This window comes from Trichosurus vulpecula, chromosome 1 (assembly GCF_011100635.1).
Source record: "Trichosurus vulpecula isolate mTriVul1 chromosome 1, mTriVul1.pri, whole genome shotgun sequence".
NCBI classification, from domain to species: Eukaryota; Metazoa; Chordata; class Mammalia; order Diprotodontia; family Phalangeridae; genus Trichosurus; species Trichosurus vulpecula.
Genome location: NC_050573.1, coordinates 149113095 through 149140919, shown reverse-complemented (window position 1 = coordinate 149140919; position 27825 = coordinate 149113095). Strand labels below are relative to the sequence as shown.

Here is a 27825-nt window from a genome sequence, read left to right as displayed (position 1 = left end):
TAATCCTGGGCAGGTCACTTAACTTCTGTCTGCCTCAGTTTCCTCATCTGTAAAACAGGGATAATGATAGCATCCACCTCCCAGGGTTGTTGTGAGGATAAAATGAGATGGTATTTGTAAAGTGTTTTGTGAACCCTAAAGTGCTATATAAACACCAGCTGCTTTTATTTTTAAAAGCAAGCACACAGTAGCCCTTCTGAGGTTTTCTGATGATTTTTACTGTGGGTGAGAATCAGAGATACAGGCAGGTGACATTTTTTATTTTTTTTCTGTGTATACCCGGGAGAAAAAGGCAAAGATGCACATATATGGCAATAGTGGAGAGAGGGCAGCTTGGAAGTTCTGGGCTTAAGTACTGCCTCTGATCATCAGCTTGGGCAAGTCTCCTACCCTCTCAGTGTCCCATACAACCCTCCAAGACCAAGCTGTAGAACAGCTGCTAAACTGCATTGGCAAATGGTCTCTTCATTGGGAGTTTCCTGCACTTAGTGCAATGGTGCGTCTGGTTTACAAAACATCAGTGCTGGCTGGTTCTATGGGTACAAAAGGAATCCTCTAAGGTCCATGCACATTCAGACTGTTCTGGGCATTTTGTTGTAGGTCAGGCTTTGTGCAGGATCTCTGAGGCCAAGAAGAAAAGGTAAGATTGGGGGCTGGGGCAGCAGCAGCTGTGGTCATGCAGGAGCAGAGGAACTTTGCTAGGGAAGGGGGTGGGGGGGGAGGCGTGGGGTGAGAGGAATTGTCCACAAGGCTTTATCCTCTGTTCTTGCCTCACCTTCACTAGTTCTACCATCAGACTTCACAATGCGCCAGCCCTGGGATAAGATGAGGGGAGAGGATGGGATAGTAGGATTCTCCTGGATAGCAGAAGGAAGAAAGGGGGGAGAGTTGGCATAAGGGTGAAAGGAAAGGTCCCAATGACTTTTTGGCTTTTCTTGGCTGGTTTGACTTTTCCTGGGTGGCTATTTGAATGTAAGGCATGAAATTCAAAATTATTCCACCTGTACTTCAGCTATTATCTTCCTGAACCATGGACTCTGCCCTGGTACCAGCTTGGGTTCTGATAAGTGAGCTTTTGCCTGTTTTTGCCTAGAATTGGGCCTCCATTTCACCTTCTGACCATTTCAAAACCAAGCCATCTCACAACCACCTTTTCCTGCCTCTTCTTCCCCCATTAACATGTAAGCTCCTTAAGGGTTGGGACAGCATTGTTTGCTTGTATTTATATCCCTAGTACTTAACACAGTGCCTGGCACACAGAAAGTGCTTAATAAATACTTTATCATACAATCATTCATGTAAATATGAGGAAAAAAAATTCAAGACCATGGTCCCTGCCCCTCAAGGATCTCGCATATTAATGGGGGAGAAAACATGCCAATACCTAGATACATACCTGAATTTGAATCCAGCTTCAGACACTTACTAGCTGTGTGACCCTGGACAAGTCACTTAACATCTATCTGTCCCAGTTTCCTCAACTGTAAAACAGGAAAATAGTAATACCTACCTCTCAGGTGTTTGTGAGGCTCAAATAAGATGGTATTGGTAAGGTGGCTGGCACATAGCACTGAACAAATGTTTGTTCCCTTCTCCTACATATAAGAGATATATAGTGCAAATGGAAATTAATCTCAGAGGGGAAGCTTTAGCACTGAGAAGAACTGGGAAAGGCCTCATGCAGAAAAGGTGGGATTAGAGGTGAGTTTTGAAGAAGGCAGAGTAGAAAGGAGGCAGAACTGAAGATGAAGAACATTTGTGGCATGTAGGTGGCATGAAGTTGAAAGATAGATAAATTACGTTTGAGGCACAGCACAGAGGGCAGCATTGTTTCACTGAACATGTTAGAAAGGAGTAAAGTGTAAGAACATTGGAAAGGTAGGACCTGCCCTTTAGGGAGATCACTTTGGCAGCTAAGTGTGGGAGACCTGTGGCAGGAAGACTAATTAGAAGACTACAGGAGTTATTCAGGTAAGAGGTGATGAGGGCACGAATTAGGGTGGTTGATATATGAGTGAATAGGAAGGGATATACACACACATACGTACATATGTATATATACATACACATGAGATATTGTGAAGGCAGGGATTAGATATGAGGGGTGAGTAAGAAGTCAAAGATGATACCCAAGTAGGGAGAGCTCTCCACAGTAATAAGAAAATTGGGAAGAGGAGAAGGTTTGGAGGGAAAGATAAAGACATCTAATTTGAGAGATCCAAAATTCAGTTGGTGATGCAGAATTGGAAACTGGGAGGGAGATTAGGAATGTGGGCCTCATCTGCATAGAAAGGATAGTTAAACTCATGGGATCCAATAAGATCATCAAGTAAAATAATAGAGAGGAAAAAGAGACAAGTACCTAGGACAGGGCCCTGGAGGACAAATATGGAGGACAACAAAGGTGACTGAGAAGGAATGGACAGATAGATAGGAAGAGAACCAGGAGACAGCAGTGCCATGAAAACCTACAAGGAGAAGAGGAAGATCAACAGTGTCAAAGGCTGCAGAGAAGTCAAAAAGGATGATGATGGGAAAGTCTTCGAAGTTTTCATTACCTAACCCAAAAGGAAGCAATTCAATGTGTGCTAGTTTTTGTTCCCGAAAAAGCTGGACATCCATACAAATCTTCATAAACTTCCATGGGAAAAAAAAGTCCACATTTTATATTTTTCTTTGCTTTTTATTTAGCATTGTATTAAGTCAGAGGTAGGTACCATAAGTAATATGACTAATAAATGATATGATATAAATGACATATAACATGATGAAATCCACATTTTGATCCCAGATTTTATAATGTAAATATATAAATATCATTAGATAAATTATCTGATGAACAAGACTGAAAAACAATAAAGTCTCCCAGAATACATGGGGCATTGGTTAAGTGGGTATTTGGACAGTATCTCCTACTTTTGGTATACCTCTCTGGGAGTTCCACTTTGGCCACCATTCTATAATTCTGTCCAGAGGAAAGCACTGACTTCCTTCCTGTCTTCTAATACTAACAACCGATTCAAGGAGCATCTTAGTTTACGAGGTAATTTAAATGTCATATAACTTGATCCCCATGACTAACTATGATAGAAGAATGACAGGAATTATTATCCCCATTTCACAGCTCATTGATTTAGAATTCAAAGGGACATCGAAGGCCATATAATCCCTTTTACAGAAGAAGAAACTGAGGGCCAGTGAGTTTGAGATGAGGAAACTACGGTTCAGTGATTTGTCCAAGGTCACATGGACAGTAAGTGGCAGAACTGGCATTCAAATGTAGTACTTCCAAATCCCAAATCTGAGCTCTTTCCACTATGTCATATTTCTCCTACTGCAGGGGTTCTTAACTTGGGGACCATGGACTCCTAAGGGCCTCCTGGGCAAATGAGTAGGGAAAGAGATTATATCTTTATTTTCACTAACTTCTAACTCTTAGCATTTCCCTATTATTAATGTAAACAACCCTCTTTACTCAAAGAAGGGGTCTACAGGGATCAGCAGAGTACCGAAAGGGTCCATGACCCCCAAAAAGCTAAGAAGCCTTGTATCAATGGTACTATGACAACTCTTTATCCTTCAGGATAAGTGGCAGGGCATGTGAGTGAAGCTATTTAAACACTGTTCCAAGGCTCCCCCCATCTCCTCCCAATCTGTAATCTTTACAATACCTTAAACATCTTTGATGGCTGATTTCTTATTTCTGTTTGGCTCTCTGTTTTCCAATTTAAAGCTGTGATAACTTTAATTCTGTTTTTACCCCTGACTTGGGACAACTTCTAAAGTTAATCACTGAAATGCCATTTTGTTAAAGCTGAGGATTTTGGACAAAAACTGCTAAAATTAGAAGAAGATGAACCATGGTGGTCCCAGCCCAAATGCCAGTGTCAGCACAGATGAGACTTCTTTTCGTAATCAGACACAAGTAAGTGGCCCCTGCACAGCTATCACTTCAATTTCCATATGAGCTCCCTGTGAGAAAATGAGGAAACAAATTCTATAAAAAATGAAAAAAACCTCAGAACTCCTAAAAATGCACCATGTGCTGGTCTTTTCCAAAGCAGCCCCTCCCCTCTTTTCTGATGGGTCTTTTTTCTTTACATTTTTTTAAAAGTTTTGAGTTCCAAATTCCATCCCTCCCTCCCTTCCTGCCAGCCCCCCTCCCTAAGATAGTAAGCAATCAGATATAGGATATACATGTGCACTTATGTAAAACACTCCCACACTAGTCATTTTGTATAAGAAGACTGGAACAAAACAAAAAAATGAAAAAAGAAAGTGAAAATAGCACGCTTCAGTCTGTATTCAGTAAATATCAGTTCTTTCTCTGGAAGCTGATAGTATGCTTCATCATTAGTCCTTTGGGATTGTCTTGGATCATAGCTAAGTCATTCACAGCTCTTCATTGAGCAATATTGCTGTTATTGTGTACAACATTCTGTTCACTTCACTTTTCATTGGTTCATGTAAATCTTTCCGAATTTTTCTGAAATCATCCTGCTTGTCATTTCTTACAGCACAATCATATTCCACCATAATCGTATACCACAGCTTGTTTAGCTACTCCCTAATTGGTGGGCATTCCTTTGATTTCCAGTTCTTAGCCACCACAAAAAGAGCTGCTGTAAATATTTTTGTACAAATTGGTCCTTTCCCCTTTTTTTAGATTTCTTTGGGATAAAGACCTAGCAGTGGTGCGGCAGAGCAGTCCTTCTTAAAGTTTGCTTAGGGCATTTCATATCCCAGTTAAACTACCACAATAACCTCCCTCCCCTCCCAATGCCACCTGTAGTAAATAAATGCTTGGCAGTGGGTAGTCATGAACTGAAGTCAATGGAAGCTATATTTTTGTAGAAAAGGGAAAAAGTGGATTGTAAAATTCTATCTAAAACCAGATGCTAGAGGAACAGCCAAGGGAAAAAGAATAAAGAAGGAATTACAGCATAGAAATATTGCCAGGGAACAGGAAAAAAAAGGCCAAGTATGAGAATAAGACTGCTAACTAATATTTATATATCATTTTTGAATTTTAATTTTTTTATACATTATCTTATATAATTCTTACAACAATCCCTGTGAGGCAAATTTGATAGCCATTAACCCCCCCCATTTTATAGATGAGGAAAATGGGGGTGGGAAAGGTTAAGGAACTTGCTATTCGTCCTAAAATTTCACATATCAGAGCCAGGATCTGAACCCAGGTCTTGCCTGACTCTAAGTTCCAGGGTCTTTCAACTGCTCCCTGACACCAAGTGCAAATGATAACCACAAAAACAAATAAACAACAACAAAAAAAGAATGACATAGTGACATAGAAAGTATTTCCTTTGGAGTAGTGAAAAACAAGCTTTCTAATCTGTGGACTCCTATGGAAGAGCAAAATGGACCACCTGTCCTCTCCCATTGATGGAATGACAGACTTTGAGAACTAGAAGAGACTGTAGAGATCACCTAACCCAACAACTTTCAAATATTTTTTTTTTTTGCTCATGGCACAGTATCCTTTGCCTTCAGGAATTGAGGTGCATTGAATTTTTAAGTTGGCAACAACATTGGACCCTATATCTGGGCCTTGGATTTCCTGTTCTCTCTTCCTTTCCTCTGCCCCTTGCCCTTCCTCTTTCTTTATTTCCCCAGTACTTGCACTGAAGAAGGCATCTGAAGACAGAGATGAAGAGCAAGCAGCAGACAGGAGCTGGGGTGGGGCTGGGGAAATTTCTAGGCTTATCTAGTATAGGGCATATGTCTATTTATGACCTTTTTCCTATGGAGCAGTTAATGATGAAAAGAGTAGAAAATGTTTTTGTGTAAAGGGAGGCAAAGGATCCAGTATATGCCACTGTTATAGATGAAAGTTTGAGGCCTATTAAGAGTAGAAAAATAACTTTCTTTTAGAAGCACAGCTTTCATACAGGATTTAGACAGTTTTGGAAAGTAGTGTAGAAGTGAGGACTCAGAAGTTTTCAAACATGAAGTGATGCCTCATTTATGTGGGAACAGTTTAATATCACAAAGAGGCAGAGAAAGACCTTGTATTTAATAAAACTAGAAAATCTAGGAAACTAGAAAAACTAAAATTACGACTAGAAAAATATGAGTTTGAAGAAAACAGTTTCAAGGGTACCAAAAAGACTATGTTGTGGGGAACTTTGGGGAGTTGCAAAGCATGATGGTATTCCTGCCAATTTGCATGTACATGCTTTATAACTAAAGATGGTAAAACTAAGAAAATGAGAAATTCTATAAATTTCAATGGAAAAAGGACCATTTATTTGATAGCAGAAATTTGGGGGGTTGAGACTTTTAAAGTAAAAAGTGAGTAACAGAGTCAAGAGGTTCTCATTTAAGCTGTTGGGAAGGACAAGAGGAATCACTCAAGATAGCAGTAGGAAAGGAAGAAGAACATGGAGAAAACTTGAAGACACAGTAGGAGGGCTGAAGAGATGCTCCACTGGAGCATCAGAGAAGCAGCAATTAGGAGCAATCAGCTGGGAGATATCCACTACAGATTCCTGATTGGTCAGAGAAAGAATGGATTTCATCAGCAGAGATCCAGTGACAAAAATTGCTCTTTGGCACCCCTTAGACTTTGGGAAAGGCAAAGCTTTTCATGAGAGCTTCTTGCTCTCTGCCGCTACCCCTGGCTTGAAAAGGAAAAGCAGAGAGGTTCCTTTAGCTGCTGTGGTGAGCCTCCTGGTGGTGGTGAGCAGGCTTAAAGAATGAATGAACTCAGCTGTGATGCTGTGACTTCTATTCTCATTGGAAATCCCAGCAGCCTGTTTAGTAAATAACTGGACTAGCTGATCCACATAATCCAGAGATAGCCAGCTAGTATAATCTTGGCTCAAATGGAACTGCTTGTCATTCTCAAGAAGAACTAACACCTAAATACTCTTTAAAGGGCAATGGTTCATTGAAAGAGCTGATATGTTCGAGTAGAGGTTATGTTTGAGTAGAGAAGAGTTTTTGCCCAGCTGATGAAGACCAACAGTTAAGTCACAAGCAAAGAAGCCACCTGGTGGGTGGCGTAGATGTTCCAGAATGGACAAAAAACATGGAAGCCCGTAGCCTATAGTTATGAGTTACCCTAAATATACGGGTTATTGAGTTATTGTGTTCATTTGTGGGAGAGTGTGATCTAGGTTTATATGTGTATCATGATGTATTTTACTGTTTGTGTATTTCCATTAATATATTAGTATCCAAAGTATTATTTCTTTTACTTATTACATAAAAAGTTATGTTTAAAACTTAAAAGCATTGGCTCAGATTCAGTCTAGCTCAGCTAAGATTGTTCTGTCCTGCTTGTTAATACAAGCATCACAAAATGGTGAGATTTCTTAAGGCTCTACGCAATATGGCAAATCTTTAATAAACTTTGTTTTTCTTTGGCTGTAAAAAAAAACCAACTTAAAATATTACTGTATATTTCCTTCCTGGCTGGATGGACAGAAAACACACTGAATGGGGGCTTAAGAGCTAGAGTGGTCTGTAGGGGAAGTGTTCCATCAAGAGTTACTCCTCGTTTAAGGAGGGAATAACATACACACTCAATTGGGTATCTTACCCTACAGGAAAGTAGCAGGGAAGGGAATAAGGGTGGGGGGGATGATAGAAGGGAAGGAAGATTGGGGGAGGAGGTAGTCAAAAGCAAACACTTTTGAAAAGGGATAGGGTCAAAGGAGAAAAGTGAATAAAGGGGGACAGGACAGGATGGAGGGAAATACAGTTAGTCTTTCACAACGTGACTGTTATGAAAGTGTTCTGCATAATGATATGTGTGGCCTATGTTGAATTGCTTGCCTTCTCAAGGAGGGTGGGTGGGGAGGGAAGAAGGGAGAGAATTTGGAACTCAAAGTTCTAAAAACAAATGTTCAAAGAAAGAGTTGTTTTTATATGCAACTGGGAAAAAAGATATACAGACAAGGGGTATAGAAATCAATCTTGCCCTATAAGAAAGTAAGGGGAAAAGGGATGGGGGTGGAGTGAAGTAACAGAAGGAAAGGCAGACTGGGGAAAGGAGCAATCAGAACTTATGCCATCTTGGGGTGTGGGGGAGAGTAGAAATGAGGAGAAAATTTGTAACTCAAAATCTTGTAGAAATCAATGTTGAAAACTAAAAATATTAAATAAAAAAAATTAAGAGTTACTCCTTGGATCCTGAAAGAATCTGAATGTAACTGTGTCTTGGTAGTCTTTCTTTGGGAACTTAGATTTGCTAAAGTAAGAACAAGTCAGAGGAACAAGTCAAATGCAGAAAAAGAGTATGAATATTTTAGACTCCACTTCGTTGGTCTCGCTGTATGTCATCTGCCACATTACATAGTAGGGGCATTGGAACAGATCACACATCTCATTTTCTGGTGTTACATGTATGAAACTTGTGGCACAGTATACTATTCTTATTGAGGATCACCAATTTGGCATAATCTCCTCCTTCTTCAAATGAAGAAATGAGGCCTGGAGAGTTTAAATAACTTTGTCTAAGGTTTTATATCAAGTTAGTGGCAGATGCAGAAGTACTCTGAGTCCTGATCCAGTGAAGAGAAAGTGTAGTAATGCTGGTCATCTTGAAGTTGTGTCTGTTTTGCTACCTCTGGGGCCTAGTTTCACAGTGTACCAAAAGTTGGGGTGCTATTGCTTGAAAATGAGGCAAAATTTTGGAAGGCTACTTCAGACTAAAGTTTAGGCAAATGGATTTCGAAAACTTAAAGTATTGAGCAAAACACACACATGCACACATACACACACATCCCCCTTTCCCCATTCAGTACCCAAACCTTTACCGAGTTAAAATCAATCCAAAAATACTTTTGATAGAAGAAATAACGGTTGTTACTTACAAGAGGCAAAGCAGCAACTTGGTAGGTAGATCTGGCTGGAAAACTACCCTTAAAAACTAGAAGTAAAATAATTCTGCATGAAAAGAACCCTGATGAAACAAGACTAAATATTTCACATACAGTAAGCAAGGTACCAAGGGCCTCAGAGAGCAAGGAATGTGGATACGGCCCCATTTGGAAATTAGATTAATATGTATAGTAGAAAGTTTCATGTTTTTAGCTTTGATTATTTTTTGGGTGCACAGTTTTTTGCAACAATGAGGATTCACCTAATTCTCCTCTAAATTGGTATTATTCTGATACTGATTTCAGGTCTTTTGATCAAATTATATTCTCATCATTTTGCTTCTACTCAGAATTATTTTCATTAAACCCATAGCCCTGGAGTAAGGGGTATAAAGAGAAACCTCTAGAAATTAAAAGGAAGCAAGTAAATGGTTCATATCAAAGAATTAATAATTTTAATTAATTATATTTGTAATTAATGAGGCTCAGATAAATTTTAAAAAGGAAGATCACCAAGATTTCCAGAGAAAGTTTGAGGATTAAGGAGTATCCAATGCTGCGATCCATTTTTTAGGAAAACAGATGAAAACAAGTAGATGTAAGTGGAAAATAGCAACTTACATTGCTTGTAGACATCATTAAAAAGACTGAAGTCATTTATGTCAGCCAGTAGAATGGTACTCTTTACCACTAAAGACACATGGGTACAATCTCATTAGACTTTAGAACTCAATGGGATAGATCCATCATACTTTGAACAAATCTGAGGACTAAAGATATTCTCCCACTAAAAATCCTTTCCTACTTTCAGACAAATTTCAGTTTATAATAAAACACTTGAAATCAAATCACTCACCATTACTGAAGTCACAGCCTCCAGCCTTGAGAATTTCTCCCACATTTACAAGAGCCTGTTGGGACAAAGCACAAAGCTGGAGCCACTGATGATTTCTGTTTCCATTTCGACATCAATGTTCCAAGCTGTTAAGTTTTATAGATTGGAGACATTAAAGAAACAGCTGTTCCCTCAAGAAGAAAAGTCTAATCCATTTTCCATACATCTTCAAATGCTTGAAGACAACAAATTATGTTCTTCTTCAGGATTTTCTTCTCCACCTAAAGCATTCTTAGTTCCTTCAACCCATTCTCCTCAGATGGCATGGGTCAAAGCCCTTCACTATCATGGTTGCCCTCCTCTGGATATTCTCCAGGTTATCAATGTCCTCCTTAAAATTTGGTGTCCAGACCTGAACACAGTACTTCAGATGTAGTCTGATCTGGACAGCAAACTATCACCTTCCTAGTCCTGGACACTGTGGCTATTGCAATGACGCCATGATCACATTACCATATTTGGCTGACATATTATACTGTTGAGTCACACTGAGCTTTGAAAGATGCTAAACCCCAAAGATCTCTTTCAGATGAATTTCTGTCCAATCATGACTCTCTCATTTCCTACTTGGAAAGCTGATTTAAAAAAAATCCTACTGTTAAGACTACTTTTATCCCTATTAAATTTCATTTTGTTAGATTCGTTCTAACCTGTTAAGGCCTTCAAAACCTGGTCCCTTTTCTAATTTTTTGGTGTTCTTATACTTTAGTCTTACTCAAATATTCTATGACCCAATTAACACTGGCCTCCTTGCTGCTCCTTACATCTATGACACACCATTATCCAGTTCCTGGTACTTTCACTGGCCATCCTTCATTCCTGGAATTCTTCTCCCTCTCAGCCTCTCTGGCTTTCTTCAAGTTTAAGCTAAAATCCTGCAAGAAGCCTTCCCCAATCCTCTTTCATCTTAGTGTCTTCCCTCTAGAATTACACGCAATTTAGGCTCTATATACCTTGTTTGTACATAGCTGTTTGTATGTTGCCTCCCCAATTAAACTTTGAGTTCCCTGAGAACAGGACCTATTTTTGCACAGTGCCTGGTACATTAATAAATGGTCATTGACTTGATTTGGTTTTTTTGGAACTCATTCTTGTCATAACAACAAATTGGCTATTTCTCTCAGTCATTTGACAATTCAATAACATGCCATCCTTTTATCCAAATCAATTATAAAAATTTTAATGGCACAGGGACAAGCACAGATACCTAGGTCACTCCACTATAGATTGCTTTCCAAGGTGACTTTGATTCCTTAGTTATTCTTCAGGTTCAGTCAACTACTTCTGAATGCACTTGTCTATGCTTTCTTGTCTCTTCCTCTTCCATAAGAATAGAATAAGGGACTTTATGGTTTTCAAACTTTTGCTTCCGAAGACCTCTTCATACTCTTAAAAATTAACGAGGAACCCCTACCTTTCCAAAGAGCTTTTGTTTATGTGGGTTTTATCTATTGATATTCAGCATATTAGAAATTAAACCATTTTAGCATTATTATGACTTATCGTTTCTCTGAACATTTTTAAATCTGTTCCTCTAAAATCTAGGGTGCGTGTCAGACTCTATTCAGCTTTCCTATCCTAATCCATTTAATTTTAAGATGGAAGGGTCACTTCCCCCAAGTTTCCCATTATGTTGATGACCAACTCAAGAAAAACAGTTTCCTTCACTAGTTTATCTTCTGAAAGGCAAAATTATCATTAAGGCAAGTCTAGAAATTGTTTGTTGTTCTGCTGTTGCCAAAGACAGATTTTCAGCAAATATTTGGATAATTAAATCCACCTTTACTACTATCATGCTGCCATATGAGGTATGTGATCTACTTCCTCATTTGCCTAGACTTTCTTTCCATCCAGGTGGCTTATAGCAGAGACTAATTGACAATGTCTATTCTGTTTCTGCCTTTGCTGGTTTTTACTCCAGAGCTTTCCACCAACTTCTTTCACAGTAGTTCTTACATTTGCTCAGACAAATGTGTCTTCCTAATATAAAATGCTATATAATATGCACATATATACTTACAAATATATATTCTACAATTCAGAGGTACCACTTTTACATATTTCTTATTTCTTCTGAATCAAGTATATCCTTCCAGAGTCATTCCAGTCATTCTTCTCGTCTAACTACATCTTAGTGATATGTATGAAGTTAAATTTGCTCCCTTGCTTTGGGATCTCAAGTTCACCTTATTTGTTGCAATACTTTGTGCTTATGCTCAGGGCCTAACGAAAGCCATACAACTCTAGTAATATCTGTGCTAGCCAGAATTTACGGAGTTCGTTGAATTTTCCTCTTCTTGTAACAAGTAGTCCAGAGTAAAGAAATGCATGAGCCTGACCACTCACATGTAATAGCTGTCCCACGCTGTTCTCACCCTATCACTATTACCTCTACTGTAGAAGTTTAGCATCAGGTTCTGGCCTTGTTTCTAGGTTTATAAATATGCTCACTGCTGTCTCAATATATCCTGATGCAAGTGATGCAGAACCTTGGGAGAAGTCCCCACTCCCCCCCCCAAAAAAAATCCAGGCTTCCTTCAGGGGACATAAAGAATGTGTCTCCCTTTCACTGATAGTATGCAACTAATCAGCAAAATTCAATCAAACGGTGATGGATAGTAGAGAGAGTAGACCTAAAATTTCAGCAAAGTCTTCAACGAACTCCTTCATGTTCCTCTGATGGAGAAGAGGGAGAGATGCCGGTTAGCCGATAGTTCAGTTTTTAGGGAGACTCAAAATAGGCCAAATGGACATTATTATTTCTATGTCAACTTGGAAGAACTCTCACGAAATGTCTTGAGGTACTGAGCTTGGCTATGACTCAGTAAAAGCCTACAAAACCTGCTTACCTGGTTTGCAGATGGCACAAAGAGGGGTGGAAATTGTGATCTTTTATCTAGATAGTAGAAGACTTGGAGAGGACAAGAAAGCTATCCTCAAATATTTGAAAAGCTAATATTTGGGAGAGTGATTCAAGGTATTCTGCGGGCTTGAGGGTGGAAGGTGGAACCAGTAGCAAAGGGTAGAGGGAGCAGAGAGGCAGATTTGGGCAATATGAGGAAAAGCTTTCTAGAACATCAAAGCTCTCTGAAAATGGAATGGTTTGCTTCAGGAGGTAGGAAGCCCATAAGAAGTCTTCAAACAAAGGTCAGCTAGCCCAATTATGGGATTCTTGTTTTGGTGTGGGTTAGACTAGTGGAACTTCCAACTCTGAGAAACTCTGACTGAAATGGGAGCAGTGTGTTACAGTGGAAAGAACATCATATTTTAGAGTCAACACTACTTTCAGCTGCAACTGAAATTTAGCATTTCCTTCAATTATTTAAAAATACTATTTTAAAATTATTATTTTAAAGAGCATCATTTGGAGAAGGAGGTCCAGGACACTAACAACGGTTAAGATACCTTGAATAGATGATCTCTAAGGTTCATTTCTGCTTGAAATTCTATGATTAGTTTCCTGTCCATTGAAGGAACACACTGCAATTTTACTGCATTCGTTGGACTTTTGTTTTTTTCTCTCAGAGCCAAAAGACCCTTTTACTACAGGCCAAATCCATCAATTGCTTTCCCTCTCAAACAATTCTCTATCCACTCTGCATATTTCCTGTATGTCCCTAGGTATTTACATGATATCTCTTCCAGTGGAATGAGGGCTTCTTGAGGACAGGGTATGTTATTTGTCTTTTGCCTTTGTATGTCCAGCACTGAGCACATAGTAGGTGCTTAATAAATGCTTGGTGAGTGAGTGAATGACTACAGTGAACCTCACTGGACATCCAAGTTGTTTTGCTGTAGCGGAATTCTCTCAAGAGGACTAGACAGCTAAAAAGCCTAGTCTTCATCTGCTGTGTCCAGCAAGGAAACAGCCCACACAGCTTCTGGGAAGAGGATGAATAATAAAGGTTTACATTTACATAGGACTTTAAAGTTTACAAAGTGCTTCTCACAAAAACCTTGTGAAGTAGCTGAAAAGAAGTGTACTTTCCCATTAGGGAAAATTTATCACCTATGTAGAGGCCACTTAATTTGGAAATGGTACTGCCCTGGACTCAGAAAGGATCTGGATTCCAAACCTGCCGGACACTTGACTAGCTGTGTCAACTTGGGCCACTAAGAGCGCTGGATTTGGACCCAGGAAGAGTCAGAGCACGGGGCCTGGAGTCAGGAAGATTCATCTTCCTGAGTTAAAATCTGGCCTCAGGCACTAACTGTGTGACCTTGGGCAAGTCATTCAACCCTGTTTGCCTCAGTTTCTTCACATCTAAAATGAGCTGCAGAAAGAACTGGCAAACCGCTCAAGCATCTTTGCCCCCCTGCCAAAAAAAAACCCAAATGGGGTCACAAATAGTTGGATAAGACTTCTTGTAGGAGCCACCAGTTGATCTGAGCTGCTTAAAGAAAACTTGGAGGTTGCATTAAGCAGTAACCACCTCTAATCTTCTGAGGTCTGGTTTAGATGTTACTAGATGCCGATTTAGACATTACTAGAAGGGTCAGTGATTATTTGAGTGCCAGAATTGTGTCAAGAGTTCAGCAGGGGTTCAATTTTGTTCTTCCTCTCCTACTGCCCCCCTACAATGCCTACAGCCCATCATCAGGAGGGGGCAGCAGCTACAAGGAGAGGAAAAAGAAAAGCTTTTGTTCTCTAAAAGGACTTACAGTAACAAATTCACCAAAGTCTAAGACAAAAATGAAACAAAACAAAACACACTGTTGCAAGCATGGGCCATTCCCAGGGCAGGCAGGAAGCTAGGAAGCTTGGAGATACTGAATCCATCTTTATACTAATATTTGGCATAATGGGGTGTTAGTGACTTCCCCAGGATCCCACAGAGGACATAGGGCAGAGGTAGACACCTAGAACCCAAGTCTTCCTCACTCCAAGGATGCCTAGGTCTCTATCCACTACCCCATACAGCCATGCAAATTCATCCCTCAAATCCCATATACTTGTATGGTTCCTAGACACTGGCAGTGCCTACTAAGACATGTATAACTAAGAGGAGGTAGATTTTTGGGGGATTTCTTAAGATATATCTAAAAAGGAAATTAGCCATAATATGTTAATTTAGTTAACAATTAATTCATCAGTTGGTCACAATTATCAAACTTGGGGCCACTCAATATAATTGAGTCTGATGGCACACTTCATACTAAGTATGCAGAGAAGGGTTTCCAATTAGGCAGAGGGGAATGATTTCTTACCTGTTTAAATTCTTCTGCCAACCCTCCTGACACAAGCTTTCCACTTGTAGGATCTCTACCAACCTGTCCAGAGACATATAGCGTCTGGTTGATCAGCAAACCTTGACTAAAATTTGGAAAAATGTGGGAGATAATGTCAAGTCAGTGCTGAGAATCTATGCAAAGACATCTTTATGCAAGGACGCACATTAATTACATATTTTTAAATGATTAAAAAACAAAACTGAAAGCCATGTAATTAAAATGTCAAGCTTGGCCCACAGAAGAAAGGAGATAATTCATCTTCCTTCATCTTTCTACATAGAAGAGGGAAAACTATGGGTATAGGCATCAAATTTGGGCCCAGGGCTGCCCTACCAGATTAAAATGTAATTGGAAAATGTTTAATAAAATAAATAAAAATACAATATAACCTAGATAATGTAGATTTGTGGTTTCCTAAGTCAATATATGGTTCTCTAGGATCTGTTTCTATTTGACTTTGTTGTCTTTTTTTTTTATCCTTCATTCTCTAAGATGACCATGACATCAGGGAAACGATGACATGACTTGCTTTTGACTTTGATTTGAGTGAGTGAGGGCTGGGCAAGGTCACAGGCCTCACTTTGTGCTCCAGAACCATCTGGGTCAAGTGGCCTGATAAGCACCTTAGGAGACCCTGGCCCTTCCAGGCTAAGGGCTTTTCAGGTTCTCACTTTGAATTTGACACCATTGCTATAAAATGCTGCATACATTGTCAGACTCTTTTGGTATGTTGGTTAAGCTAAACTTTTTCTCTTTTTTATTTTTGTTACAAGGAATGGATCCATATCTGGGTGGGGGAGATAGGAGAGATCTATTTGGAAATGAAGGTGATACAACAGCAAAAGAAAGCAATAATTTTTTTAAAAAGGTTCCAAATGAATGCATGAAAGAACAAATGCTGTGTATACAATAGGTGCTTAATAAATATTTGTTGAAATACTTTAAAAATTTTGCATTTCTTTTCATAAACAAGGCTTGCAACTTAGAGGAGGAAATGTATAGAAACACCCAGTCCCACAGCACTTCTAGCACAGTGCTAACTGGTTGATTAATAAAAAGCAGTCACTTTGATGGGGTGCTTGTGCTTGGACCCTAATTCTAACATCACATTTCCCCTTAGCCTCTGCCTGGGTGCCTGTGCCTGTGGCAGAATTAAAATTTCAGAACACATCTAGTTCTCAAACATATTCTTTCCCAGGCAGCCTCTCTAGCTAAAGGGCAATGTGCCCCAAAATTATTTCTGCTTCTTCCTCAGTAAGCAGCTATGCCCAATTATAGATTGATTCAGGATGCTGATAACTGACTATACAGAGTCTAACATATATCCTAGACATGGTCAAATGTATACTCACTTACATTAATCTTGTCTAAGAAGATATGTGATGCAATCCACCTGGATATTCCCAGTCAGCCATGAACTTTTGGTGACTTACTGACATTTCACAGGCAAAACCACACCCCCAGGTAGCCCCACTTTGGGCTATTGCCCAGTGAACTATGGGTAAGATACCTGCACAGTAGATACAAAAAGTGCATGTTCCTTTAAGAACTGACCAACCCCTAATCACGCCTTGACCACTCACTGATCCCACCCCAAAATGCCTAATTGACAGATTTCATCCCTAAATCTTGTACTTAAACTTTCCCTGTAGCCCTGCATGGTCCCAGGTTCCCTAAGAACTCTTGCCTACTTTATTTACTTAAAGCATAATAAATCTTTGCCTCCTTGACTTAAAGAATACTTGGGCCCACGAATTCATTCCAGGTGGCCTTGCCTTGGGAATTTTGATTTGGGATTTCTACATCCCTGGGTTCATTTCTCCCTCTACAAATTCATTTCATTGTTGATGTTGTGCCTGACTCTAAGTGATCCCATTCTGGGTTTTCTTGGCAAAGATATGGGAGAGGTTTTGTCAGATAAAAATCTGTTATGAAGAGAATCTGAGGCACAGAGGTCTGAGCATAATCTATTTATTAGCAAGGCTAGCTATGGTCAATAACAGAGATCAATAGTTTCTCAGGGACCTGACACACACTTACAATCAGAGCAGCTTTTTAATACAGTTTGGTGGTTACATAAGTTCCAGGGATGCAAATTAAACCTAAACTGTGACTGGTGTATAAGAAAGCTGAAGGGGTGGCACACTGACTGGTAAAAGGGGTCTTTAGAGCCTAGAGCAACAGGGAAAACACAGAGTTGAGTAATATCCTGTGGAAATGATGAGGGCACAGTCTCTGGGAACCCCTTGAACTCTTGAACTCTCCTTGAATCTTCCCACTTGATCTGGCCTTGGCCTGAGGCTATAACCATTAAGTCCAAATGCCTACCTTGCCTAGTCCTCTATTGTCCAGCTGTGTCCCACCCTTAATCCTGTTTCCCATCCTTAATCCTGATCAAAATATCTATACCCTGGGGGGCGGAGCCAAGATGGCGGCTGGTAAGCAGGGACTAGAGTGAGCTCCTTACCCGAGTCCCTCCAAAAACCTATAAAAAATGTCTCTGAACCAATTCTAGAACGGCAGAACCCACAGAACAGCAGAGGGAAGCAGGGCTCCAGCCCAGGACAGCCTGGATGGTCTCTGGGTGAGGTCTGTTCCACACAGAGCTGGGAGCTGGGAGCTGGGAACGGAGTGGAGCAGAGCCCAGCCTGAGCGGCGTGGACCATCCAGAACAGAAGCTGGGCGGAGGGGGCCCCAGCGCCCTGATTCAGAGAGCTGCGGCAGTTACCAGACCCCTCGACCCACAAACACCAAAGACTGCGGAGAAGGTTAGTGGGAAAAGCTGCGGGAGTGGAAGGAGTTCGTGGTTCAGCTTCCAGCCCCGGGGGCAGCGGAGGTGGGGCAGCTACAGCTGTTGTTACTTCCGGCTCCAGGCCCACCTGGTGGGAGGAATTAAGTGGCGGAACAGAGCAGGAGTGCAACAGCCTGCTGAAGATCTAAGCCCAGCCTGGACTGGGGGTTCTTGGGGAAGGAGGAGTGCGGCTCTGACAGAGCTGGAACCTCCCCCCCAAACGTGGAACATAGAACTCTGTAATCTACAAGCAGTCATACCCCACTGAAAAACTCAAGGGTCAAGTTCGTTGGTTGGGAATATGGCCAGGCAGCGAAAACGTGCCCAGATTCAGTCTCAGACTTTGGATTCTTTTTTTGGTGACAAAGAAGACCAAAACACACAACCTAAAGAAGACAACAAAGTCATAGAGCCTACAACAAAAGCCTCCAAGAAAAACATGAACTGGCCCCAGGCCATAGAAGAACTCAAAAAGGATTTGGAAAAGCAAGTTAGAGAAGTAGAGGAAAAATTGGGAAGAGAAATGAGAAGGATGTGAGAAAACCATGAAAAACAAGTCAATGACTTGCTAAAGGAGACCCAAAAAAATACTGAAAAATACACTGAAGAAAACAACACCTTAAAAAACAGACTAACTCAAATGGCAAAAGAGCTCCAAAAAGCCAATGAGGAGAAGAATGCCTTGAAAGGCAGAATTAGCCAAATGGAAAAGGAGGTCCAAAAGACCACTGAAGAAAATACTACTTTAAAAATTAGATTGGAGCAAGTGGAAGCTAGTGACTTTATGAGAAATCAGGATATTATAAAACAGAACCAGAGAATTGAAAAAATGGAAGACAATGTGAAATATCTCCTTGGAAAAACCACTGACCTGGAAAATAGATCCAGGAGAGATAATTTAAAAATTATTGGACTACCTGAAAGCCATGATCAAAAAAAGAGCCTAGATACCATCTTTCAGGAAATTATCAAGAACTGCCCTGATATTCTAGAGCCACAGGGCAAAATAGAAATTGAAAGAATCCATCGATCGCCTCCTCAAATAGATCCCAAAAAGAAATCTCCTAGGAATATTGTTGCCAAATTCCAGAGCTCCCAGATCAAGAAGAAAATACTGCAAGCAGCCAGAAAGAAACAATTTGAGTATTGTGGAAACCCAATCAGAATAATCCAAGATCTGGCAGCTTCTACATTAAGAGATCGAAGGGCTTGGAATGCGATATTCCGGAGGTCAATGGAGCTAGGATTAAAACCTAGAATCACCTACCCAGCAAAACTGAGTATCATGTTCCAAGGCAAAATATGGAGTTTCAATAAAATAGAGGACTTTCAAGCTTTCTCAGTGAAAAGACCAGAACTGAATAGAAAATTTGACTTTCAAACACAAGAATCAAGAGAAACATGAAAAGGTAATCAAGAAACAGAAATTGCAAGGGACTTACTAAAGTTGAACTGTTTTGTTTACATTCCTACATGGAAAGATGATGAGTATGATTCATGAGACCTCAGTATTAGGGTAGTTGAAGGGAATATGCATATATATATGTATATGTTTATGTATATATATAAGTGAATGTGTAAGTATGTATGTATCTATGTGTATATGTATGTATGTGTATGTATATATATGTGTTTATGTATATATATATATGTAAAAGAGAGAGAGCAGACACAGGGTGATTTGAAGATGAAGGGAAGATATCTAAAAGAAATAAAACGAAATTAAGGGATGAGAGAGCAACATACTGAGAGAGGGAGATAGGGAGAGATAGAATGGGGTGGAATATCTCGCATAAAGGTGGCAAGAGGAAGCAGTTCTATGGGAGGAGGGGAGAGGGCAGGTGAGGGGGGAATGAGTGAACCTTGCTCTCATCAGATTTGGCCTGAGGGGGAATACCATACATACTCAGTTGGGTATCTTACCCCACAGGAAAGAAGAGGGAGGAAGATAAAAAAAAAATAAAAGGCGGGGGGATGATGGAGGGGAGGGCAGATGGGGGTGGAGGTAATCAAAACAAACACTTTGGAAAGGGGACAGGGTCAAGGGAGAAAATTCAATAAAGCGGGATGGGTTGGGAAGGAGCAAAATGTAGTTAGCCTTTCACAACATGAGTATTGTGGAAGGGTTATACATAATAATACATGTGTGGCCTAGGTTGAATTGCTCGGCTTCTTAGGGAGGGTGGGTGGGAAGGGAAGAGGGAAGAGAATTTGGAACTCAAAGTTTTAAAATCAGATGTTCAAAAACAAAAAAAGTTTTTGTATGCAACTAAAAAATAAGATACACAGGCAATGGGGCGTAGAAATTTATCTTGCCCTACAAGAAAGGAAGGGAAAAGGGGATGAGAGGGGAGGGGGGTGATAGAGGGGAGGGCTGACTGGGGAACAGGGCAACCAGAATATAAGCCATCTTGGAGTGGGGGGGAGGGTAGAAATGGGGAGAAAATTTGTAATTCAAAATGTTGTGAAAATCAATGCTGAAAACCAAATATGTTAAATAAATAAATTTAAATAGAAAAAAAAAATATCTATACCCTAGCTCTGTTACCCTAGCCCTTTATTGTCTGTCATTTCAATCACCCCAGACCACCTCTCAATCCCTCCCACAATCTTTGTGTATATAATCTCCATCTTGCCTCCATGAAGTTGGTCAGATCCAATCTAGCTCAGATTGGTCTGGCCCCCTTTCCTTACAGGCCTCGCAAGGGATGGGATCTCTTGGGGCAGGCCTATTTGGCTAACTCTTAATAAACTTTATCTTTTCCCTTGGCTGAGAAAGCTTGAGTCGAATTCTTTCCGCAGGACCCGGTGTGTCGGTACTGTGTGGGACACAAGATTGTTTGTGAAAGCTTCCCATGAATAAATGAAGCAAGGTAATACTCAGATAGTACAAATTTAGTTAGGATGTAGACCTCACTAGGCCTAAGTTTCGTTTTCCTGTAAATCATATGATTTCGGGGAAATCAGGTGGTCTCCCCCTCTCCCCCTCCCCTAGCCTACTCGCATGCCGTCATCTTAACATTGAGATTTCCCTATAAGGTAATTCTGTAGTTTCTGTGCTAGTATTGGATAAACTTATTCTGGGATAGATTGTGAGGCCACCTGTCCCAGCAAATAGGGACAGGGGTCCAGCCTCTAGGGGTGGAATTTCTTAGAATTGTTTGTACAAGGTTATATATCCCCTTGCTTGCCTTCTCCCCCTTGCCTCTCTGCACTACCATCCCACCCTGGTAGTGGGAGATGCCCAATTCTCGCGAGACTTGATCAAATAAAGCTTCTGTTTTGTTTCTACCTTGAGAAAACCGAGACACCTCTGTTTTTGTTTATTTTGAGCCTGTGGTTTGTCCCACACAGTACTTTGGGGTGCCGAGCACCCCTCACCCCAAACCCTCTTCAGAAAGTCCAGTACACAACATCAGAGACCAAATGCTGAGCAAAACTTCTCCTGACCAGGTTGACTTTTCCACCATTCATCTTCCTTATCTCCCTCAAGGGACAGGACCAGCTTGTAGCCCTTAAGATTTAGGTACATAAGCTCTTACAAACTCTACTACTAAGGCTTACACTGATCCACAGATATCAGTTACAGTGATTAACTAAAAACTCTTTCACTATTAATCAGTCATCAGTAATCAATTTCACAGTTTGCCATTTCATTCTCTAGCTCATTTTACAGATGAGGAAACTGAGGCAAACTGGGTTAAATGACTTATCTAGAGTCACACTGCTAGTAAGTTTCTGAGGCCACTTTTGAACTCAAGTTTTCCTGACTCCAGGCTCAGCACTCTACCCACTGTACCACCTAGGTGCATTTCATTACTAGGTATGAAAGTTCAACTGAAATTAGATTCTTCTTGGTTTGAACCTCATCAGCATGAGTCCAAATGCTGACTATAAATACCAACAAGGCAGAAGGCTAAGAATGCTAATCACGCCTCTAACAAGTTCATCAGCAGTGCTGGGACTGCTCACCAGAGTATGCCATCAGTCCCTGATTAGCTAGCTGACTATATGTGGATGAATGCACAAATGAGTGAAGGATACCACCTGTACCTTCTTCCCTAGTGCAGCCAGTTTGGGAAGGGGGGCGGGGCAGGAAATTGTCCCTGGCTGTGAGACAAGGCAAATGGCTTGGAAAGCAGAGGGCTCAGGCCAATGTCCAGCCTGGCACTAACTTTTGGACAGAAGTGCTGATTGTACAGAAAATGTGTTTGCAACAGGCAAGACTCACTTATTTGCCCCCAACTGGCCCTGACCCCTACCCTTGGCAATGGTCAGTCACATTCAGGTGACATATCCAGTGAGATTTTTTTTTCTAACCAGTCTTGTGATTTCATCAGTTTCCTTGTTATTTCTAACTAGAAATAAGAGTAGTAATACAATGATAGCTCCATTTACGTAGCTTAACCACTTAAAGCAAAGGTAAACACTGCCTACCACTGTTCTGAGTGAAGCCAAACCAAATTAAAATATAAGTGGGAAATATTTAATGAAATTAATTAAAATATAATAGACCGTAGATAATGTTAATATGTGATTTTCCAACTCGATATATGGCTTACAGGAATCTTTTTGGCCCCATTTCTATTTCAGTTTAATACCACTGTTTTAAGGCACTTTCCTCACAGGAATTCTGAGATAGGTATTATTATTGCTATATGGGTCATAGAACAGCATAATTTACAAAGAATCAAAATTAAGGGTAACCCAAAAAGCAATGCAGAGACACATGGTAGGTGTAAATAAGTCGTAGCATATTACCCACAATGATTTGGATGCAGTAAGTGGTAGAAAAGATATCATTATGACAAGTGATGACAAGTGGATGGCCAGAGGGCTCCACTGCTACCTTTGAGATGTTAGCAGAAAGGTCTCAAGAAAATTGGGTGGACCTACTTCAGAGAACTGATGGGACATGGATGGCTTGTACCTGCACTGCTGAAGGAAATGTCAAATTAATGAGCTCACAGACTCATCAGAATATTTGCATTCTTGAGTATGACTAAAGAGAAGGAAATGGGCAAAGTAGATGACCACTCATTACAGAATGGTTAAACAAATTAATGGTACAAGGAAGTATGTGAATCAAGGAAAGTGATATACAATAATTTCAACAACATAAGTAGAAAGAACAACAGCAACTGAACAAAGAAATAGAGACTGACTTCTTTGTAATCATAATGACCAAGTTTCATTGCAATGAAGATATGAGAAGGTATTTCCTTCCCTTCTGTGCCATCGACCTGAAAGTTTGGTTAAAGGAGGCAAACAGAGCTAGGTGATGTAAAAATTAGTATAGTTTATTCCCTTAGAGCTAGCAGAACATGATCACGGAAGAAGGAAAACAAGGTTTACTGCAGTTTATGATCTTCATATCAAAGAAAGGAAGTGCTTAGGTAAACAAGACAATTGCCAAGGTAGGGTCACTTAGAGATTATGATCACAAAATACAAATGTCTCTAGCCTACTGTTCTGGCTGCAGACATTCTGTCACCAGCAGAAAGGATACCCATGGTTAATCTTATCTGGTCTGTGAAGTTTCTGAGGCTGAAAGGGGGATTTTTTTAGAATAGAGCAAGAGCGGTTTGGAAGCTTTGCATATTATTGGGGTTCAAATAATCTGAAAGGATTGACAGTGCATAGGTGAGGGTTTATGAATGTAGAACACTGGATATACTGGCCCAGCCTGATTGATGTGTTGGTTAGCTTAACTTACTTATTTTTGTCTGTTTTAATGAACTGCTTCCTCCACACCCGCACCTCTCCATGGCTTTCTGGGTGGTTGGGAGAGTGAAAATATATTGGGAAATGAATATGATATAAAAACAAAAGATATCAATATTTTTTCTTCTTGAAACAGGAAGTAAGCCAAAGGAAGAGCAGAGTATAATAACAACGGTATCCACAAAATACTAAAGAAAACCCAAAACCCCAAAACAAAACCTGTGGTAGAATGAAGTGAGCCCATTAAGGAAAGCAGTATAAACTATGAATAACTCCAACAGCAACAACAAAGTAATATTGATAGGAATAACAATGATGATCATTATAATAATTCTCCACATTTAAAGATGAGAAAATTGAGATTCAAAATAATTAAGGGACTTGCCCAATCATAGAGCTAGTAGGTATCAGCGCCAGGGCTCAAATGGTCTGACTCAAGACCCATGCTCCGCCTCTAAGTACTGCATATCTGTGCTCACATTTTTTTTTCAACTGTACAACCAATAACAGTGTTAGGTTGCACATTATGACTAATTAATACAAGGGATTTCTACTTGTTCTGGTTATTCAACTCCAGACACCTATTTGTGTTGTGGAACATTTTACACCATCTTATATAATTTTTGTAATTTCAATCAAGGGCCAAGGCCTGAATTAATGATCAGCTGAATCTGGGCTTCTTTGTTCTCTAAAGTTTGCTCAGAGAATATCTTTTCTCTGTCAACAAGGCCAGATCCGGCTGACCTAAAAACATGCTTTCCCCTGTTAACCACTAAGGGATGAGACCCTAATCCTGAGAGACTACCTCACTTAATATTCTATGGGTATATACTTCAACTGACCCTTGTCAACACTCTTATCTTATTGTATTTACAAGTCTATTCCATTAAGGAAAATCCTCTCCTTGTATCATGATTAAACATACATGGGAATCATAAAAGTGAGGTAACGGGATTGTTGAGTCCGCTAAAATAATGTATACAAGTTTTCTCATTCCTTTGCTCAGAAAGCCAGAGCTTAAATGCTCTGGCTCCTTGCACGTACAAGTAAGCTAGCTTAGATATGCTTTAAGGGAAAATAATAAACAACATGGATTTTTCTATCACCTAGCATGTTTGCCTCCTTCAACCAAACTTTCAAGTTCAACAGTGTATTTCTTAACCTTGAGAAACTTGGATGCACCCATAATAAACTACCTTCACTTAATCGCCAATTATTTCCCTTCAAGCTTCTCTAATGCAGAAAATTACTCTCTGCAAATAGGGAAGATGCTATCCAATCAAACCCAATCAGCATTTATTAAGCACTTATCATATACAACATTCTAGGTGGTAAACAGACATGAAGGAAAGGAGTTCCAACCCTCAGAAGCTTCCATTCTACTGTCTAGGGGGACTAGACTTTTTATTTGAAAGTAACTTGCTGTCATTTTCTTGCCTCTGAAGACACAAACTTCAGACACAAAAAAACAAAGGCAAGTAACAATTTGAAGGTTATAAAAACGGATTCCGGTTTTTATTAAGCAATATAAATGCTTTTTTGTCCCCGTTTAGAAAGAAGTTCTTAGCTTCCTTTCTAGAACCAACCATGCTACATGGAATTGGTGCAGGAGCAGGTTACTAAAACTCTAAAAGAAAGTGATTTTATTTTGCATGCTAGGCGCAGTCTGCGTTCTCAGAGACCCACCTCTACAGCCTAATTAATGGCTGTAGAGACCAAACCCTTAACACGTTGTAAACTAAGGCGTTGATTATTATTTCTGAGCTAATGCATTAATCATTATTCATAAGCGAATGCATCATTATTACTAGCGAATGTATTTTATTATTTTACCTGTAGGGACCGATGGCTTGTGGTGCCTTTTCTGTGCTGACTATGTTTTTCATTGAGGAAGCCATGACAATTTGTGTGTTTTTTTTTTAATTCCCTCTCTGCAATGCTACGTGTCTATGTTCTGCCCCCGTGACAGCACAAATAACCTTCGGCTGTTTGCCGCTCTGGAGAGGTAGCGGGGCAAGCACCTGCAAGAGGAGAGTGTCTCGCACAGCATTCTGGGAATTGTAGTCTCATTCAGTTTACACATGCGCATTTGCTTGCGGCTGCTATCATTACTGCCGCTAGACGGCGGTTGCGTAGCGAGTGCTTGAGTCGGTGGGTCTGTGACTTGTATCTTACCGGTTCCCGCTGGTATATTCATAAGGAAGTGTTCCATCCCCTGCCTAATATATCGTTATGTATGTAATGGTTGTTCAACAAAGGTTATTTAACAGACCGGTGTGTAAAGTAAGCGCTCTCCTGAGGGATTGAGGGAAAAAGCGGCTTGGACACAATGGGCATGCGCCAGCTGTCTTGCCCTCCCCCTTCTGCTCCTTCCCTCCCCTCCCCTGCCCGGCAGCCCTGGATTAGCACAGGACGCAATTAACTATGTTCTGCGGGTCGGGGACAGAGCTAATGAGCTACAGCTCAAATGATTCTTACCCAAGGAGTCAGAGGAGAGGAGTTCCACTTACCCCACCGCCCCCTCTCAGTGGCCCATCATACATACTCATGTCCTCCAGACTCCAGATCCAGTGCTCTTGCAAGTTATTTATTAGCCTCTATCTTTGCTCACTTTCTCAGCTCTGCTCCTTGAAAAAGCTTCTTGTTTTCACGTCTCTCACTTCTCAAACGTTTTGCGGTCTGGTTTTCGGCTTCATCATTTGATTGCCTCCTCCAAAGTCACCATCGATCTCTCGGTTGCCAAATCTGATGGCGCCTGTCTTGACATTTTTTGCAAAATCCAATGCTATGGATCACCTCCTCCTCCTCCTCCTACATACTTTTCTCTTTGAGTTTATGATGCTCTGTCTATTGGTTCTTCCCCCATCTGGACATTCCTCAGGTTCTTTGCTGGTTCAGAGGCAGTTGGCATCGTGGATAGAATGTTGGATTTGGAAGTAAAAACACCTAAGTTTCAGTCTTGTCTCAGTTACAAGTTGTGTGACCCTGGGCCAGTCAATTAGCTTCTCAGTTTTCTCATGTTTTTGTGAAATGCGGGTGATCATACCGGTCGTCCTTGACTAAATAGCACTAATGTCAGGGTTAAATGAAATAATACATGTAAAGTGCTTTGCAAATCTGAAAGCACTATGTAAATCTTAACTATAGTTGTTGCCTGCATGATGTAGCCTACCTGTACCTCAAGGCTCTGTCCTGTGTCACGAGAGTTATAGATTTGCCTTCTGTCGGCTCCAATTCAGCCATTTTACTGGTATTGAAAATTAACCTGACTGGCTGAGGTTTTCCTCATAAATGTGGAATTTAGCTGACACCTCCAATAATTTAACCCAGATGATTAACAGTCAAGGGGTTAAAGAATTTCTGGCTTAGCTTTTTAAATGCCTGAGAAACTGCTCTGTTTGCAGATTTATTTACAACCTGACCTAATGTAGTTTTTCACCTGCTTTCTTTTGACATGTAAACTTCCATCCTCTCCATTAGCTCACTATTTTCAAATTTATCTCTTTTTATGGATAAGGGAAGAATTTAGGCCAAAGAACATGTAAGGGGCATTATAATTTTGATTATATAAAATTTAAAAGTTTTTGCACAAACAAAACCAGTGCAACCAAAATTATAAGGAAAGCAGAAAACTGGGGGAAAATTTTGCAGAGAGGATTCTGGGAAGATGGTGGAGTAGGTCAGAAAATTCCAAGCTCTCCAGATTTCTCCCCCAACAAGATGATAATAGCACCTCAGGGTGAACATGGAGGTGATAAAAATAAGTAAGAGTAGGAACAGAACAGTGGTCCTCCTGGGACAATTGAAGAAGATCTGAAGAAAAATCCCAGTAAGTGGTTTGGTCCCTGTGGAGAGTAAAGACCAGTAAGCACCCTTCAACAAGTGGCAAGCCCTAGGGTCAGCTGGGTTGGGAGGCTGCCTCACCTCCAGCTATAGGAACTTTTACCCCCAGGACAATGAAGGGAGTTGGGCATCTGAGCCAGGGAAGATCAAGGAAACCTGACAAGAAACACCAGACCCAGCTATACTTCGGGGAGATGACTGAGAGCAAGAAGCTATGGTATGTGATTGCAATGGAATATTATTGTGCTGTAAGAAATCACAAGCAGCATGATTTCAGAAAAACCTGGAAAGATTTACATGAACTGATGCAAAAGGAAGTGAACAGAACCAAAAGAAAGTTGTACACAGTCACAGCCATATTGTTCAATACAGAACTGTGAATGACTTAACTATTCTCAGCAATACAGTGATCCAAGACAATCCCAAAGAACTAATGAAGCATACTGTCTCCAGAGAAAGAACTGATATTGATTGAATACAGACTGAAACAT

General features: G+C 40.4%; 1 protein-coding gene across 2 annotated transcripts in view; it reads right to left on the bottom strand.

The window, feature by feature from the left end:
- Positions 1 to 2668: 2668 nt before the first annotated feature.
- The window catches only part of LOC118834592 (2-iminobutanoate/2-iminopropanoate deaminase-like), a 69294-nt gene continuing 44137 nt past the window's right edge, over positions 2669 to 27825 (bottom strand). The window contains exons 1-6 of one of the 2 annotated variants that reach the window (XM_036742037.1): positions 25325 to 25532; positions 14953 to 15058; positions 9706 to 9760; positions 9471 to 9539; positions 8844 to 8899; positions 2669 to 3972 (exon numbers count right to left, since the gene is read on the bottom strand). In XM_036742037.1, coding sequence (XP_036597932.1) covers positions 3916 to 3972; positions 8844 to 8899; positions 9471 to 9539; positions 9706 to 9760; positions 14953 to 15058; positions 25325 to 25389 — 408 coding nt within the window. In that variant the 5' untranslated portion in view covers positions 25390 to 25532 and the 3' untranslated portion in view covers positions 2669 to 3915. Of the gene's footprint in view, positions 3973 to 8843; positions 8900 to 9470; positions 9540 to 9705; positions 9761 to 14952; positions 15059 to 25324; positions 25533 to 27825 lie in introns of those variants that run through there. The other variant, XM_036742038.1, reaches the window with a different exon arrangement.